The sequence below is a fragment of the Crinia signifera genome, chromosome 2 (genome assembly GCF_055691185.1).
Source record: "Crinia signifera chromosome 2, ASM5569118v1, whole genome shotgun sequence".
Lineage (NCBI taxonomy): Eukaryota > Metazoa > Chordata > Amphibia > Anura > Myobatrachidae > Crinia > Crinia signifera.
In genome coordinates this window covers 128778466-128796779 of record NC_139218.1, presented here as the reverse complement: position 1 = coordinate 128796779, position 18314 = coordinate 128778466, and the positions used below count along the sequence as shown (strand labels likewise).

General features: G+C 43.1%; 1 protein-coding gene and 1 long non-coding RNA gene across 2 annotated transcripts in view; both read left to right on the top strand.

Annotated features, from left to right (window-relative positions):
* The window catches only part of C2H1orf162 (chromosome 2 C1orf162 homolog), a 47260-nt gene extending 45435 nt beyond the window's left edge, over window positions 1-1825 (top strand). The window contains exon 6 of the mRNA XM_083171062.1: window positions 1524-1825. Coding sequence (XP_083027188.1) covers window positions 1524-1601 — 78 coding nt within the window. The 3' untranslated portion in view covers window positions 1602-1825. The remainder of the gene's footprint in view (window positions 1-1523) is intronic.
* Window positions 1826-10466: 8641 nt separating this feature from the next.
* On the top strand, window positions 10467-18035 carry LOC146058862 (uncharacterized). Its single transcript, XR_014470012.1, has 3 exons — window positions 10467-10514; window positions 13321-13382; window positions 17734-18035. It is a non-coding gene; the product is annotated as an uncharacterized LOC146058862 (long non-coding RNA).
* The last annotated feature ends 279 nt before the right edge of the window (window positions 18036-18314 follow it).

Sequence of the window (18314 nt, the reverse complement as noted above, 5' to 3'; positions counted from 1 at the left end):
ATCATTAAATAAAAGCATACAATTATGACCTCCCCACATCTGCAGGAACCCTGCTCCAACACAACTTATTTTGTCTGACAACACACCCAATTTCTGATTTACACTACCACTCACTCTTTCCCACCATTTGGGAGATCAGATCAGAAAAATTGTTTAACTTAATTGTAATTGTTTAGAGCAGTGATGGCAAATCTTGACACTCCAGCTGTTGTTGAACTACACCTCCCAGCTTGCCCTGCATCAGTTTTGCCATGGCCAAAGAGCAAAACTGTAGCAGGGCATGCTGGGATGTGTAGCTCAACAACAGCTGGAGTGTTAAGGTTAGCCATCACTGGTTTAGATGTATGTCAACCACCACTTCTATGAGAAGTCAAAATTAGAAAGCAACAATTAGCCCTATGTCATATGCCTAAAGAGGTCATGTTGAAATGAATAGCTCCACATACACTTCATCTTTCCTGTATAAAATAAATAAAAGGCGAGTATTTATTTGGCCAATTTATTTGGCCAATTAGTATCAAAATATTTATGTCTAAAATATGTACTAAAAATATGTCTATACTAGTTAGGCTGAGGGCTGGCCAGCAGCTTGCAGAGCCCACAGAGCGGCGAAAATGGGGGCATAGCCTTGCGAAAATGATGTGATTTTAGGACAAACCCCCTTCCCGGGAAGCCACGCCCCCTAGATCCGGGCACGCGCCGAACTCCCTCCTCCCTGGTCGGGAAAGTTGGGAGCAGGGCCGGTGCTACGGTGTCCGGCGCCCTCCTGCAAACCATACATTTTGCGCCCTTTCATATTGCCATTGCAACAAGCTGCAGCCCGATTGTGGGAGTGTATGCAACATGCGATCCTATCTCCGGTGCATGTACATGTATGCATACACCATCTCAGCGCTGTGTCCGCATATGTGCAGCACTCGTGACTGAGGGGGAAAGGAGGAGAGAGAATGAGGAGATGGAAGAAGAGGGGGTGAGATAGAGGGGCCGGAGTGTTGAGGACTGGCAGGGGCACAGGCACAGCACACTGAGAAGAGGGAAGGAAGGGGAGGCGGCGCTGCTGGCTGTTCGTCATTTGATTGACAGCTGACAGGCGCAGGGAGCAATGGGTAGGGGCCGGATCCGGACATGACATGTCATCCAGGCATTCACAGACAGCGCTACATGCCTCAGCGCAAGTGTCCGTGAGGAAGAGGGGGCAGGTCGCAGGAGGAGGACAGTGTGTGCGCGGTGCAGGGAGCTGCTCAGCCTCTGCATACTGCCACCCACTGTCAGACAGGCAGGGAGGGCGGTGTGCAGGAGGCAGTGACAGTGAGGGCTGAGGCAGCTTTAGCAGAGCAGGGAGGGAGACAGCGCCTTTTCAGCATGGCGCCTCCCTGCTTTGCAGGAGCTGCTGAGTGGGTAGCGCCGGCCCTGGTTGGGAGGTATGCTTTGAGTGATCCTTTCATAATGTACTATGCACTGTAAGATCATGTATCTAGTTTTGCACTCTGCAACTTGATCAACAACTTGATCTCTTTTTTCAGGCAAAAGAAGAGGACGGCCTTATTTATGCTTCCATACAATTTGACAAAGGAAAATCCAAACTATCTGGCCACAACTGAGCAAAATCTTAATCTGTTTGAAATCAGTTATTCCCTTAAATTTCTATATACATTCTCAGTTAATTCTTCACGAGATGTGTCTGAAACACAAGTCACCATGTTGTTAATCTTTCAGTCAATTTCATTTTAATTTCAAACAATTGTATTGCATATTTCTACGACTTAAACACTGAAATGAAAATGGTAGATACCCTGAATATAATAATAAAGATATGTTAGTTTCAGTTACATGACTTTTATTTTTGTGATCATCAAATTCAGCAGCAAAATTAGATGTTAATTGGTTTATTTTTATTTGACCATCACAACAAATTTTACATTTATTGTCTAACATGTCTAAACAGCATGGTGGAGCTCTGATGACTATCTAAAGGCTTATTTCAGTGCTAAAGTCTCCACATCGGTCAGATTTTCTGGATTTCTTGAATCATGCACAGGCGAGTTAATCAAATTTGTGGTTAATATTTATCCAACTAGTCAAAGACAGAGACCTAGAAAACCTGTAGGGTTGGGGCTACTCAAGGATTGAAGTTGCTAAACACTGTTTTTTTTTTTATAACATTGATATATATATAGAAATTGGCTGTAATTTTCAAGAAAACATGTGATCTAGACCAAATAAATGAAGTATGATTGACTAGAATGTGGGGTGTGGCCTCGACTGGTCTCTTGGGTGTATTGAATGCACCTGGCGAGGGGGTTAAATGGCGCCGGCCGCTCACCCTATTCATCGTTCCTGGGGAATCCCCACTGTCAGATGACGGCGAGGATTCCAACAAACAATGTGTCACAGTCTCCCGGACCACGGGAGTCTCTTACCGGGTCCGGGGACATGGCTACTGCGGGCGGCAGGCTGGGCAGGCCGGGCGACGGCGGGCTGGTGCGGGCGGTAGCCTGGACACCAGCAGGCTGGCGGCGGGTTCTCCTGTCGGAGCTCCGACAGCGTGTGTGCGGCTTCCGGGTACGCGGGCGCGCGCTCACTAGGGGCGCGCGTTCAGAGATTTAAAGTGACAGGCAGGAAGCTGACGTAGTCAGCCCACGGTATAAAGGAAGTTTCTGGCAGGCAATCCCTGCCAGAGTATAGGCTCACACCTACTCCAGCGTTCCAGTGCTTTTGTACCTTATCACTCTTTGCTATTGTTTGACCCGGCTAGTTCCTGACGACTCTTCCACTTGACCCTTGGTACTTTATTGACCTCTCCGTGTATGAGCTCAGCTTGATCCCGACCATCCCTCCGTCTCATCCCAGTGTACCGCAACTGTGTCTCCCGTGTATGACCCGGCCTGATTTGGACTCTCTTTTGCCTCTCCCCTGGGTACCTAACTGACCGCACTGATACTGACCCGGCTAGACGACCGCCTCTCCATATTTCCTACCCCTGGCCCCAGCTCATAAAAGGAAACCTAACCAGAGGACAGCGACCGACATGTCGAGTGCCGCAGAAGCCCAAATCCCAATTGGAGGGGTCACTGGCAGAAGACCCTCAGCACGGTTAGACTCCGCACCTCTGCGTTAGGTCAAGCCAATTCCCAAGCTGATAGGCAGGTAGACCAAGCATATTTGTGACACAATGAGGCTCACGGCTAATGCAGAGAGCCCGCTGCATTTAGATGCGAGACTCGCTCCAAAAACCTAGCGAGCAGGCAGCACTGCTAGCTGTCACAGCTCGACCCATCGCATTGAACACACCATTCTGTTGTGATGTAGGCTCTCTCTCCCCATGTGCTTTTATTAGAATATATCTCTGCCACTGTTATAAGTGAATCAGTGTCCACTGCTGCAACTGTCTTTTTTATTTACCATGTACTTGTCCCAGTGGTATAACTATCAATTTTGTTCCCCCTGCCAAAAAGTTTGTGTACATATATTTATATTATAGTTTTTTTTAAAATATATTCTGATAAACAGTGGCAGTTAGGCACAACACAGAACAAACAAACCTTGCTCTAATATATATTATAATAACAAGTAGTGAGTGACTGTGGGTGGGTTATGCTCACTGCTCCCTCTTCTGGCTTACCGGCTCCTCGCCAGCGTGTCTCTTTCTACCATGTGTGTGACGTGATGATGTCACACGCATTACAGAGAGCCTGGAGGGAGGCAGAGAAACCTGTAGTAGTGTTTACTCTAGGATTTTTTAGGGCAGTGTGCATACCAATGTGCAGGGCACATTTTTCAAGTGGGAGGGCACATTTTACATTAGAAACAAAAAAACAATCATATATATATATATATATATATATATATATATATATATATATATATATGGTGTGGTGGCACTCCCGCAATCATATAGATGCCATTGATGGCTAGTAGTGTAGTGATCCGGTGCCCTCCGTGGCGCAACACACCTGTTGCTATAATGTACGAGGTGCAGGGCAGGCGACAGGGGGGGTCAAGGGGGACAAGTGTGACGGGCCCCAGTGATCTGAAGGGGCCCAGGGCTTCCATGCTCTGGCACGGCAGCTGCCTTTACTAGCAGGCCTGTCAGTGACCCTCGCGGCCCGGCCGACTACTGTGCACCATCTGTGTGTGGCTGAGTCTGACTTACTCGCTGTGTGTCAGCGGCGTAACTATAGCACCACAGCCCCCGCCACCGCGGGGGGGCGCTGTGTATGTGGGGGCGCCGGGGGCTGCGGTGCTATAGTTAAACCCCCCCCAATCCACCGCAGACTTACCTATTGCGCTGGTCCTGGCGGCTCCGTTCTTCTGCTGAGGACCACCACAAAATGGCCGCCCCCATATAGCAGACAGTTCTCTGAAACTGTCTGCTGTATGGGGGCGGCCATTTTGTGGTGGTCCTCAGCAGAAGAACGGAGCCGCCGGGACCAGCGCGATAGGTAAGTCTATGGGGGATTGGGGGGGGGGGTGTTTGCATAGGCGGTGAGGCGGCAGGGCAGGGGGGTAGGGGTGCTTGGCGGGGCGGCGGCGAGGGGGGGTGCCCAAAACGTAGCTACGCCACTGCTGTGTGCCACTGCCATCTATGCAGCGCTCAGAGCCATCTACTCTGTGTGTGTGCGCACGGCCTGGGGCTGCAGTCTCTGTATCTTATACTTTTACTGCGCATACGCGGGTCGAAACGACCTGCCCTGCCTGCTCGTAGTGCTTGGCTCTTTTGTGAAAGTGACAGGCCAGCAGCAGGAGGGAACCAGCAGGAAGTAGCAGCTAGGAGCCAGGCCAGCTGGACTGAGAAAGAGAGAAGTCCACTCCTGATGGATTTCGGTTAGGGGGGGGGGGGGCAGAAATATCATTGTACAGGGCCCCAAGATTTCTGTTGCCGGCCCTGACGAGGTGGGGGGGATGGCGGCACTCGAAGAAATAACAGACCACACGGTGGTTTGCAGACCAACGTTTCTGAGCCCCTTGGCTCCTTTATCAAGGTGCAGGAAAGGTCTTTCCTGCACCTTGATAAAGGAGCCAAGGGGCTCAGAAACGTTGGTCTGCAAACCACCGTGTGGTCTGTTTTTTCTTCGTGTGCCGCCATCCCCCCCACCTCGTATATATATATATATATATATATATATATATATATATATATATATATACGCAACAATAACTGGGCGTCACTCAGAGTCTTGTAATCAGGAAAAACGTGTATTCAGTACACAGTGATACATCTACATTTCGGGGACGTGCTCCCCTTCGTCAGGATACAGATGAAGTGTTACAAAAGTCATTTAAATAGTGGCTTACCGTCAGGGACAGATCACCTCCCCTCTCCACGGCAACGCCGCCCGCAGCTCCGTTGCGTCTCTCCACTTCCGTTTCCGGTCCTGGGCAGCGTCAGTGAGCTTGGCGGCACTGTTATGGTAACTGGGGAAACATACACAATCCCTGGTTAGTTACTGCATGCAAAACATCGTGTACAAGAAGGATCTCTATAACATTAGAGATCTTAAAGTGCCATAGTGCTGTAAACACAAAACAAACGGAACTATCCAAGAATATGTGCAAAAATATACAGGAATGTGCAAACATGTTAAAAATTACCAAAGCTGGCTACATGTATATAAAAGCATTTCATAAAAGCACCTTCTACGAACTGATATGCATTTAAAGGACTGTAGGGCGCTTCTGCAAAAAAGCCCCCCTATTGTGAACAATGCAGTTTTAGCCACCTTAGATGTATCTAATTTATATACATGTATCCTCCATTCAGCTGGGCTAGAGGCGGTTAAACAATTGGTGTTTGGCAACACAGCATATCTGGGCCCTGATATAACGTTCTTTCTCACATTATTGGAATTTACCCTCAAAAACAATTATTTTTTGTTTAACGGACGGTTTTATTTACAGCTCATCGGCTGTGCTATGGGTTCCCCAGTGGCTCCGTCCCTGGCGAACTCATATATGTGGCAGGTGGAGAGGGAAATTTTCTTCCAGGACCCTACAGTGGCTGAGGGAATTGTAAAATACGTCCGCTATATAGACGACCTATTCTTAATTTGGTCCAAAAGCAGTGACAGTCTTAGCGAGATTGTAGAGATGCAAAATAGGTCAGATCATCCTGTCAAGCTCACGTTAATACACAGTACCTCCGAGGTCTGTTTTCTGGACTTAAGAATTATGCTGAACTCAGGCAGCATTACAACCTGCCTGTATTCAAAACCAACAGACAGAAACACCATTTTGAGATACAATAGTTTCCATCCCAGTTCCACCACCAGGGGCCTCCCCTACTCCCAGTATTTGAGAATATGTAGGTCCAATAGCGAAATTCCTGAAAGGAATAAACAGCTAGACACGATGACTCAAAAGTTTGTAAATAGAGGGTACCTAGAACAGGTCTTAGCCCCAGACAGTAGAAGGGCAGAATTAACACCTAGGGATACCCTACTGCAAGACAGGCCCAAACAACAGTCCAAAGAGAAGATCTTTCCATGGGTCAATGCCCATAATCCTAATACTAAATATACTACCAAAAAGGCCAAAGAGTTATGGCCCATCATTACCAGTGATCCTGACCTCAAATCTCAAAAAAATTCCCGCCTTATGCCCAGTTACACCAGAGGCAAAAGCATTAGGGATTATTTAGTTAAGACCAACATCAGTGAGGCCAAGCCAAATACCAGAAACTTTTTGTCTCGAAAAAAGGGCTGTTTTAAGTGCTTGGGCTGCACCACGTGCAATTACATGGCCACAGGGGATTCCATCAGTCGTCCTTCTTCTGGAAAAAAATTCCCCCATTAATTGGTCCCTGACATGTAGCACGAAGTTCGTTATCTATGTTATTATATGCCCTTGCGGGCTATATTACATAGGTAAGACAGATTGTGTCTTTAAGACCCGCATGGCCCAGCACAGACTAGCCATCAGGACAGCCTTACAAAGTGGCACAGGAGACCAGCCTGTGGCGAGGCACTTTGCCGAGGCCAGGCATGGGATGGCCACTCTGAAATATAAAATCATAGAACATGTGCCCATGTCACCCAGGGGCGGGGACTGGTCAAAAAAGACTACTTCAATTAGAGTCCAGATGGATTTTCCGTCTGGACACCCTATGCCCCAAAGGGTTGAATTACTTTTTTTTATAATTTTTTTTATAAACCTTATGGAACCCCACCATCATGATAGCCCACCTCCATTAATTATATACCACATCAGGCAAAGTTGCCTTCAGTTAATTTTACATAGCTCATATCTGTATGAGCAAGGTTCACTGTAAAGCTGGTTCTGAGCCAGCAGCCTGGTAGAAGGTGCTTTTATGAAATGCTTTTATATACATATAGCCAGCTTTGGTAATTTGTAACATGTTGGAGGGAAGATAAATTTCAAAGTGCTTGCAAATTCAGACACAGGCGCTTGCGTATAGGGGAACACTGACACTAGTATTGCATCTGATAGCACTTGCAACTCCACCTATAGACAGTGTAGACAAAGTAATGTTCATATCTGAGTCTAGTCTTGCCTAATTTTTTTTTAGTAATAAAGATAATATTTTTCAAATGCCGGTGGGATTATCGATGTTTTGTATTTTTAAATGTGTCTGTTCTCTTGTGGTCATTATAAAAATTACTAAAAATTGTAACTGCTGGCTTCAAAGAAATTGCAATGCAGAGTCATGAAACAAAAAAGATTCTTGGGATGTAATAAAAGGATATCACAAGACCATGCTTCCACTGTCACTTTCTGCACTTTAGTAGGAACTGAACAAATTATTTGGAACATAAATATTTATGGTGAGATGTACTAAGCCATGAAGAGTGATAAAGTGGAGAGTGATAAAACACCAACCAATCGGCTCCTACTTGTCATTTTTCAAACACAGCCTTTGACATGGCAGTTAGGAGCAGATTGGCTCTTTGTTTATCACTCTCCATTTTATCACTTTTCAAGCTTAGTACATCTTGTCCTCTGTCTTGTATGGATGTAGCACTATAAAATCAGAATCAGCTTTATTGGTCAGGCATACTTGCATATACTAGGAATTGGATTAGGACTGCTGTGCAACAGCCAGGGTGGGAACAAGTAAACAGTGACAGTACAGATGTATATATATCACACATACAGATATACACTAGACGTATCCTGATGAGGGACATGGTAAACATATTTACTGAGCTGAACAGCCATTCAAAACAACAACAACAGCAGCCACAACAATAACAACAACAGCAGCAGCAGCACCAACAACCACCCACAGTTTATCCATTAGCAGTGCCGAACCACATATCACAGAGTAAGTATACTGTACTTTATTATATAATGTTAATATACTCTATTTATTGCTATTTCAGGGGTATACGGTCGTTAGGTCGGCATGCATTTGGTCGACATGGCTTTGGTCCACACATGAAATCGGTGGACACAAGCATTAGGTTAACACTGGCTAGGTTGACAGTGAAAAGGTAGACATGAGTTTTTCACATTTTATTTGAGCCAACATGTGCCGACAGGCGGTATCTCATGCTCTACCATCCCCTATGGCATGGAGGGAGAATAGAATAATGTGCCGAGTACAGCGGTAGACTTTGATGGTGTCCGTGTCGACATTTGGGACAAATAAACTTGAAAAACTCATGTCAACCTTTTTGACGGCTAACATAATGCTTGTGTCGACATTTCAACCCTGTCGACCTTCTGGGGTCAACCCAATGGATGTTGACATAATATGTGTTGAACCTATGTCCACATCAATTTTTATAAAAAATAGTTTTTGTTTTTATTGCAAAGGATGAAATTCAACAATATGAAATGACATTGAACATTATTGTATATTGCAAACATTTTAAATTTCTCCCTTTCTTTACATTTAATATTGATTACATCTATGGGCGGTATTCAATGAGAATACCGGCGAGGTGCAGCGAATCCTTTTTAGGATTCGCTGCACATTCGCCACGTTCCGGAGCCTCGCCGGCTCTGGTATTCAACGAGTCAGGGGCTCGCTGCCCCTGACCGGCGAATATGAGCTCCTGCGGCGAACATCGCAGGGAGCCTGAGGACGGCGGCAGGCAGGGAGATGGAAGTCTCTCTGCCTGCCCCAGAACATTTGTGGGGGGGAGGTGGGCTCCCCGGGTGCCAGGCAGCACAGGCTGCCCCCCGGGGGTGCCAGCAGGGGACCATATATTCACTACACCCGATCGTAACGATCGGGTGCAGTGAATATATGAATATGTAATGAGCGGCTCGGCTTCGGCGCCCCCTGCTGGCTGCTGTGTAAAAAAAAAAAAAAAAATTAAATATATATTCATGTGCTTACAGCACATGAATAAAAGTAGCATGTCCCTCCTCAGAATAAAATTCCTGATTTTTTTACACCAAATGTAAAAAACAAAACACTTTATTTTAAAAGTTCACATTCCACTTCTCCATAAAAAGATAGCGATTGCTACTCGGTGAATCATGGCAAAAAAAAACCTTCAAATGTATTCGCCATGTGGTCATTGAATAGGGTGATTCACCGTTTTAGTCCAAAATTCGCCAAACAGCACAAATTCGCCATAAAAACATGGCGAATCTGCTTTTTCGGGAAATTAAAAGATTCATGTAATCTTTTTTTTTTCAATGTTTACACCATATTATTTTTAATCAAATGAAAAATAAATAAATAATAAAAAAATAATTATAAAAACAAAATGAAGGGAAAACTTAGGGAGGGGGGGAACCATGCTTGTCCATGTCTCGCCCCGTGCAGCCTGAGCGTGCTGACCGTTCCTCCTAATATTGGTATGCGGCGTCAGCGCTGTATAATTGGGACTGTCCGCTGTTACTTTCTATTGGTCACACAAGATACATGGAAATGCTCTTAATATTTAAATTATACTATTTTAACATTTCTGTGCTTTCCTGCATCAAGCGCCTATGCAAGCCTCCTGTTAATTTGCTTATTGATAAAATCCTGTCTTGCTGCCTATTCGTTGGTCCTGTCTTGGAGCCAAGATCTCACATATAATTTATATATATATATATACTCTCCTTGTGGCTGGCGGCACTCAGGGACTCAATACAGCATAGTAGTTGGTGAAGCTTTAATCAACGTTTCGAGGGTCTCGCCCTCTTCGTCATCCTGACGAAGAGGGCGAGACCCTCGAAACGTTGATTAAAGCTTCACCAACTACTATGCTGTATTGAGTCCCTGAGTGCCGCCAGCCACAAGGAGAGTATTGAGTGGAATTCATCCCACACAGGAGGGCACCAGGGCAGGACACCCTGAACTCGGGGCAACAGAGTGCCGGGGATCACCAGTGTATATATATATATATATATATATATATATATATATATATATATATATATACATATATATATATATATATAAATCACACAACATACAGCATACTTACATGTAATGATTTTTCTCTTTCATTGCAGCTATCACCTTGACATTATTTTAGCATTTTTCTCAGGAATCTTGATGACCCTTCTCATTTGTGCCTTAATATTCTGCATTATTAAGATGAAGTCAAAAGGTAAGATGTAAAATTTGGTCAGAACTGCTCTCCTATTGGTTAGAATTGCTTTCATTTTAGTCTGTGACATAAAGGTGATACAGAGATAGGTTATCACACTATGATTGATTTATTAATAATACTTTATAAAATGTGCGCTGCTGTTCGCTGAAGGTCATTATTATTACTATTAATAATAACATGTTAATACAGTATATATATATATATATATATATATATATATATATTTTTAGAACAAGTAAATGTAAAGCACTATGATAAAATAATATTGTTCTTTATTGGTAGACTACATGTCCAGCACCATGCCTGGGCATGATAGTATATGTTGATCCAAATTTGCCAGCATACATAAACCTCAAAGTGAGCATCATTAAAAAAAAACATTACACAAAATGACAGGACTCAAACACTGACTGCTGAATTATTTTATTAAATAAACACACCCAACACAACCCCTGTTTACCCATTTATTACTCACAAAATGAACGGGATCACATCCTCTTCAGTACATTATGAGTATTGGCAAAGCAATAATCTACAGCCACCTCTCCTGGAGCCTAACGACGAATGAGAGGCCGCTCTGGGGAACACTCTCCAATGCAGTGAATGGAGCCGCAATGCAATGAATCAGTTAGAGTGGCAGTTCCCACATTCTGGCCATGTCGGCATTCAGACCAAGTCGACAGTTTCGTGTCATTTTACTAAAGGTTGGATTTGTTTTTTTGGGCAATTTTTTTGGGCAACAAAGTAGAGCCAATTTTGGGAGCAGCAGTTGGAAAAGTCCCAGAATACTTGCAAATAGCATATAGAGCCTAGGGGTCTGGTCCAGAAAGCTCTGACACGTTTCACTAATGGGAAGATAGAGTCTCTCTTACACCTCTTACAGTGCACTTATCTCTGTGCTATCCAGCTTATTGGACCAGACCCCTATACTCTATATGCTATTTGCAAGTATTCTGGGACTTTTCAAACTGCTGCTCCTGAAATTAGCTCTATTTTGTTGCTGACCTTGGTCTCCCACTACTAAAGTGGTCTGGAGAAAATACCATCTTCTCACCCACAGCTGGATTACAAATACATCTGCCAAATTTATTGCTATATTAGGGACAACTGCTGCAATGCTATCCCAAGGGATTGAAACCCTCTAGCGGCGCTGGGTAACTATGAGTCCAATGTGGGCATAAATGCCATAACCCTCTTCTCCGCTGTCACGCATACTATAGAGCAGTGATTTTCAACCTTTTTACCTTGTGGCACAGTAAATAAGATTTTAAAATTGCCAAGGCACACCATGTGATCCCCACAGGTCAAAACACATTGGTCCCCACAGGAAAAAAAAACCTATTGGCTCCCATATAAAAAAAACTATCACACTGGTCCCCACAGGTAACAAAAATAAAATATATGATATACATGAAAAGAAGAGACCAGTAAACAACAGTTGAACTGGTGGTTGCTGTAATCTCTGGATCTGGTGGCACACTTGACAACAGCTCAAGGCACACTAGTGTGCCACGGCACAGTGGTTGAAAAACACTGCTATAGAGCAACAGCTGAGACAGGACATTTTTTCGACAAAATTCCCTCTTTCAAACCTATGGTCTGGGTCAGTTCACTACACTTCCCAAAATACGGTGGACAAAATTTAACAAGGGTCCCCTATATTTTGAGAATCAGCAACGGAACCAACCAGCAGGATACTGGCCCCTTATACCTTATATAAGGTCCCACGGCCAAACCATTATCCCCCTGACCGGTCATCTCAGGGGAAGTGGGGACCCCCACCCCAATGAAGGGGTCCCCTCCCTCTAGGAATAACCCTGCCTGGGCTGAAGCCTGGGGCTGTCCCTGGTGCCCTGGGGCGGTGGGCACTGGGCTGATGGCATTGTTGTAAAAAATAGATTCAAACTATGATGTATTGTTGTGGAGCTATGAGTCCCAGCAAGCCTGCACCACATGCAGGGACTTGGATAACCACAAGTCCCAGTATGTGAGGCATTAAAGGGCCTGCCGGTACTTGCAGTTCCACAACAGTACAAATAATTAAATCAAACACGGACACATATGAAAAGTAAAACTTTATTTCTCACTGATACTCACCTATGGATTCCCATGAGGGCTAATCTGTATCCGTAAATACGGCAGATTAGTAAATATGCCCTATTTCCACATTGTATTTTCCCAAAAATACGACCGATGAAGGTCGTATGCATTTGTACCCGGCATCGGTCATATTTTAGGATCTTAGTTAATTTCCCCATTGTATATTTGGTGTCAGGTTCAATATAAAGACCCATATCTCATGCCAAGTCTTATGTGCATAGCATTACCTAGCACAATGTCCAATATGTCAAATATGAAGACCTATACCTGGTGCTTCATCTGGTACCTGACTAAGGGAAGAAAATATCAGAAAAGAGGACACTTTGCACAGGAATACAATAAAAAAATATAGGGAAACCTGTGATCATCTGTTTAAGAATCAATTACCTTTATTTACAAGATACCATTACCATATATACTCGAGTATAAGTTGACCTGAATATAAGCCGAGGCATCTAATTTTACAACAAAAACTGGGAAAACTTATTGACTCAAGCAGGACCCTCACTCGAGTATAAGCCGGGGCTTTTTCAGCATAAACAATGTTCTGAAAAAGTAGGCTTATACTCGAGTATATATGGTATATAATTATAAATACAGTATCTTATGCCATTAATTACACTATGTATTTGAAAAATAAAAAGCCTTTCCTTTCATGTAGTTTTTTCAAATATTTAATATATTGTCTCTACTTAAATTAAAGGGCAACGTAAAGTCTCAAATGACAGACTGAAAGAAGTGACATCTTCAACAGGCCAACAAACGGTAACCAACTATTTGCAATGTTTCTATTGATTCTGAGACCCTTAAAACACACACACACACACACACACATGTAAAAACACAATAGTCAACCTGTGCTGTTCTTAGGCTCATAAAATGGCTATTTCAGCCTTTAGCGGAGATGTAATTGTCCCAAGGTTTGAAGCACCAAGCGAAAAAGTCTTATCCCACGAGTTTTATTAAAAAGTTGTTAGATGTGAGCTTGCACATGTCAAAACATTCTTCAATGTTAGATGTTTTTTTTCAGAAGAAGCACCCCGGGTACCATTGCTTTTTACCGGTGAATTACAAGTCCCAGCAGGCCTCCCCCGCATGTTGGGACTTGGTGAACCACAAGTACCAGCATGCGGGACATTAATGGGCTCCCTTGGTCTTGGTAGTCCATCTGTAAAAATAATGTTTAAAAAAACACACAGACACAGAGAAAAGTAAAAGTTTAATATTCACACATTCATTTTACACCTCTATACTTGCAAATCCAGGCTCCAGCAGTGACTCTGTGCTGCAGCAGTTCATCCCGCACTGACTGCGGGGTGAGCCGGCTTCCTCCGCGGCTAATGGCAGCTTATGTAGCGCTGGCAAAGCCCTTTACAAGCACTAAGCCCTGGTAGGCTCTATGCGTCTCCATGGAGATACTTTCCGCTAATCAGGGCTGAGCTAGGAACGGGTCTGAACTCTAAGTGGACATTCACAATATGGAACCGTATGGACTGCTATACAACATATGCTCTCTATTTTTAGCAATTGCGTTCAGTTTTTTTTATTATACGCACTTCATTAACCTATTTGGAATGTAATGTATTGTTTATATACAGGATATATTTTTACAATTTATTAAACTGGCAATTTTTAAACCTACATGATTGGCACCATTTCAGTTTGCTAAACTATTTAAGTATGAGATTTCTTTGTAAGCACAGTTCACACCCACTTTTTTCTCATATTCATGGCGCAGGTCTGAGAACTGACACACGGCGGTGTCATGAATATAATTGGTCAATGCAGAAATTAAGGCACACAGTGGTAGCCAATAAAGTGTTGGTAAATCAAAATTGATGAACAGTATACATAGAAGAATCATGGCCCATATTGGGGCACTACACAATGAATACTTGTGCATAATAACAGCATCATTGTCCATAAAGGGTTTATAGGAAACACCCCATTTTATAGTCCTCATTCAGTCCCGTTGGTGCCAATGTCCCGAGGTGGTGTATCCAAGACAGTTCCCTTTGAAGTGAGAGACATTTTTAATTGATGAGAGGTGCTCTCCAATCCACTTCTTAAGCATCCTGGATGTCTTGCCATCATATAAGAGGTTGCAGGGGCATCTTAGTATATAGATGACACATTTGGAGTTACAATCCAAATGGTGTTTTACCATGTATGTTATGCCATTTTTGGGGTTAGTGAAAGTTTTGCCAGTTAGCAAACATTAGACAATTTCATGTTATAATGGAAAAGCTCACACCATCAGCTCCTTGGGTCTGCTCTTGTCCAGGATGGTTTCACCGCTCATTAATCAAGTGCTGGGACATCTGTGATAATGGAGAGACGGAGAAGAAGCTGAACACATAACAGGGCGTTCTGGAGGTCACCCATGCCACCTTACTACCTTTCTCCTGCTATAATTATGCCCTACCCACACCCACATCACACCACTGCTACTCTGGTCCCAATGAAGGGGTCATTTGATCTAGTTCAGGTCTATGGGTATGCTGCCCTATGTAGAATACTCCCATAAAAGGAGACTTGGAGACTTCAGTAACTTTCACATTATTTTCCTGTTATGATCAACATTTTGGGGAACACATTCCCTTTATCAGGATAACATATAGTGAAAAAATTATAATATTAATACATAATCTTACCCAAGGCTGGGCAACTCCGGCCCTCCAGATGTTGATGAACTACACATCCCAGCATGCCTTGCATCAGTTTCAGCATGGCCACATAGCAAAACTAATGCAAAGCATCCTGGGATGTGTAGTTCATCAACATCTGGAGGGCCGGTGTTGCCCAGCCCTGATCTTACCCATAAGGTTCCCCTACCCACACTGTCCGCAGTTTCAAACATCCCACTTCTGGCATGGAACCCCACCCAATTTTCCCTGACCGAAACCGGAACCATAACAATTTGTCAATATATACGGGTAATATAGAAACACATATTGGGCAATCCCTTGTCTTTCAAAAAAATAAAATGCTAAATTATGCAAAATAATATTTTGCATAGATGGGCGATTTTTTGTTTATAATTGATAAATTGTGTTTATATCACCATAGCAACATGCAATGTGTATACTGAATTGTCATGATAGTACAGCCGTTTGCATGATCATCACTTCCACCGGAAGTCAGTTCCAATACCGTAAGTGGACAGTCCGTAACTGCTGGCAGCAATCAGCATGGGAAAGGGAAAGGGAACCTATAATGCAAGGTTGTGTATTTAGATCATGAGGTTTTCACTGTATGTTATCCTGATAAAGGGGACTAGCATCCTGCACTGCATCTCAAGCTAGTGTAGGTAATGAAGCAAGACCGTGACCCAAAGCACACAAGTCATCCGACAAAAGAATGGTTAAAGAAGATTAAGTTTAAAGTTTTGTAATGGCCAAGTCAAAGTCCTGACCTTAATCCAATCGAAATGTTGTGGAAGGACCTGAAGCTAACAGTTTTTGGAAGTAAACCCAACAAAAAACCATGGTTTGTATGGACGAATGGGGTAGAATGCCTCCAAGCAGATGTTCAGGACTAACCCACAAATACTAGAAAGTTTAGATGCATTTATTGCTGCACAAGGGATTCATAGCAGATACCAGATAGATGAAAGCAAAGGTCCACCTACAGTACAGTTGCCACTCACTTATAGATAATATTGGATTATTTTCCACAATAAAATCATCATGTCTAATTTTCTTGACTTATTTCTTTGATTCTCTTTATCTGCTTTTAGGACCTGTTTGAAAATATAAGGTAGTTTTAGGCCACATTTAAACCCTAGAACACATACATCATTTTTGATTTTTTAATACCCCGTATGTGTTCTATGGATAACAGAAATACAGAAAATCCTGAAAGTTTCAAAAACTATCAGGCACCATTGTATATACCTGCTGTCTATAAATGTAAAATGCTATAGAAAATCATTAAATAAAAGCATACAATTATGACCTCCCCACATCTGCAGGAACCCTGCTCCAACACAACTTATTCTGTCTGACAACACACCCAATTTCTGATTTACACTACCACTCACTCTTTTCCACCATTTGGGAGATCAGATCAGAAAAATTGTTTAACTTAATTGTAATTGTTTAGAGCAGTGATGGCAAATCTTGACACTCCAGCTGTTGTTGAACTACACCTCCCAGCTTGCACTGCATCAGTTTTGCCATGGCCAAAGAGCAAAACTGTAGCAGGGCATGCTGGGATGTGTAGCTCAACAACAGCTGGAGTGTTAAGGTTAGCCACCACTGGTTTAGATGTATGTCAACCACCACTTCTATGAGAAGTCAAAATTAGAAAGCAACAATTAGCCCTATGTCATATGCCTAAAGAGGTCATGTTGAAATGAATAGCTCCACATACACTTCATCTTTCCTGTATAAAATAAATAAAAGGCGAGTATTTATTTGGCCAATTTATTTGGCCAATTAGTATCAAAATATTTATGTCTAAAATATGTACTAAAAATATGTCTATACTAGTTAGCAGCCCATTAATCTGACAGAGAGGCATAACAGTAATGTCTGCTCCTTCAAAACACTTGAATTCCCCACAAAGAAGTGTGGAGCAGTGTTTGACTTTTATTATATAGGATGTGGTAAATAACTCAATGCTAGGGGTGCCCTTTCGTACAGTTTGTCAAGTATTCTACAGGCTTTGAGCATACCTCCCAACTGTCCCGCATATCGCAGGAACGTCCCAGTTTTTGGGGATGTTCTCGCACCCCTCCCGGGGCCGGCAGTGTCCCGTGGTGGGGAGGCAGTTGGGAGTTTTCCCTGCAATCTGGTGAATAGATACTGTGCTCATGCGAACAGTGTCTATTCCTGCAGCAGAGAGGCTGAGGGCTGGCCAGCAGCTTGCAGAGCCCACAGAGCGGCGAAAATGGGGGCATAGCCTTGCGAAAATGATGTGATTTTAGGACAAACCCCCTTCCCGGGAAGCCACGCCCCCTAGATCCGGGCACGCGCCGAACTCCCTCCTCCCTTGTCGGGAAAGTTGGGAGGTATGCTTTGAATGATCCTTTCATAATGTACTATGCACTGTAAGATCATGTATCTAGTTTTGTACTCTGCAACTTGATCAACAACTTGATCTCTTTTTTCAGGCAAAAGAAGAGGACGGCCTTATTTATGCTTCCATACAATTTGACAAAGGAAAATCCAAACTATCTGGCCACAACTGAGCAAAATCTTAATCTGTTTGAAATCAGTTATTCCCTTAAATTTCTATATACATTCTCAGTTAATTCTTCACGAGATGTGTCTGAAACACAAGTCACCATGTTGTTAATCTTTCAGTCAATTTCATTTTAATTTCAAACAATTGTATTGCATATTTCTACGACTTAAACACTGAAATGAAAATGGTAGATACCCTGAATATAATAATAAAGATATGTTAGTTTCAGTTACATGACTTTTATTTTTGTGATCATCAAATTCAGCAGCAAAATTAGATGTTAATTGGTTTATTTTTATTTAACCATCACAACAAATTTTACATTTATTTAGTCTAAACAGCATGGTGGAGCTCTGATGACTATCTAAAGGCTTATTTCAGTGCTAAAGTCTCCACATTGGTCAGGTTTTCTGGATTTCTTGAATAATGCACAGGCGAGTTAAGCAAATTTGTGGTTAACATTTATCCAACTAGTCGCAGACAGAGACCTAGAAAACCTGAAGTGTT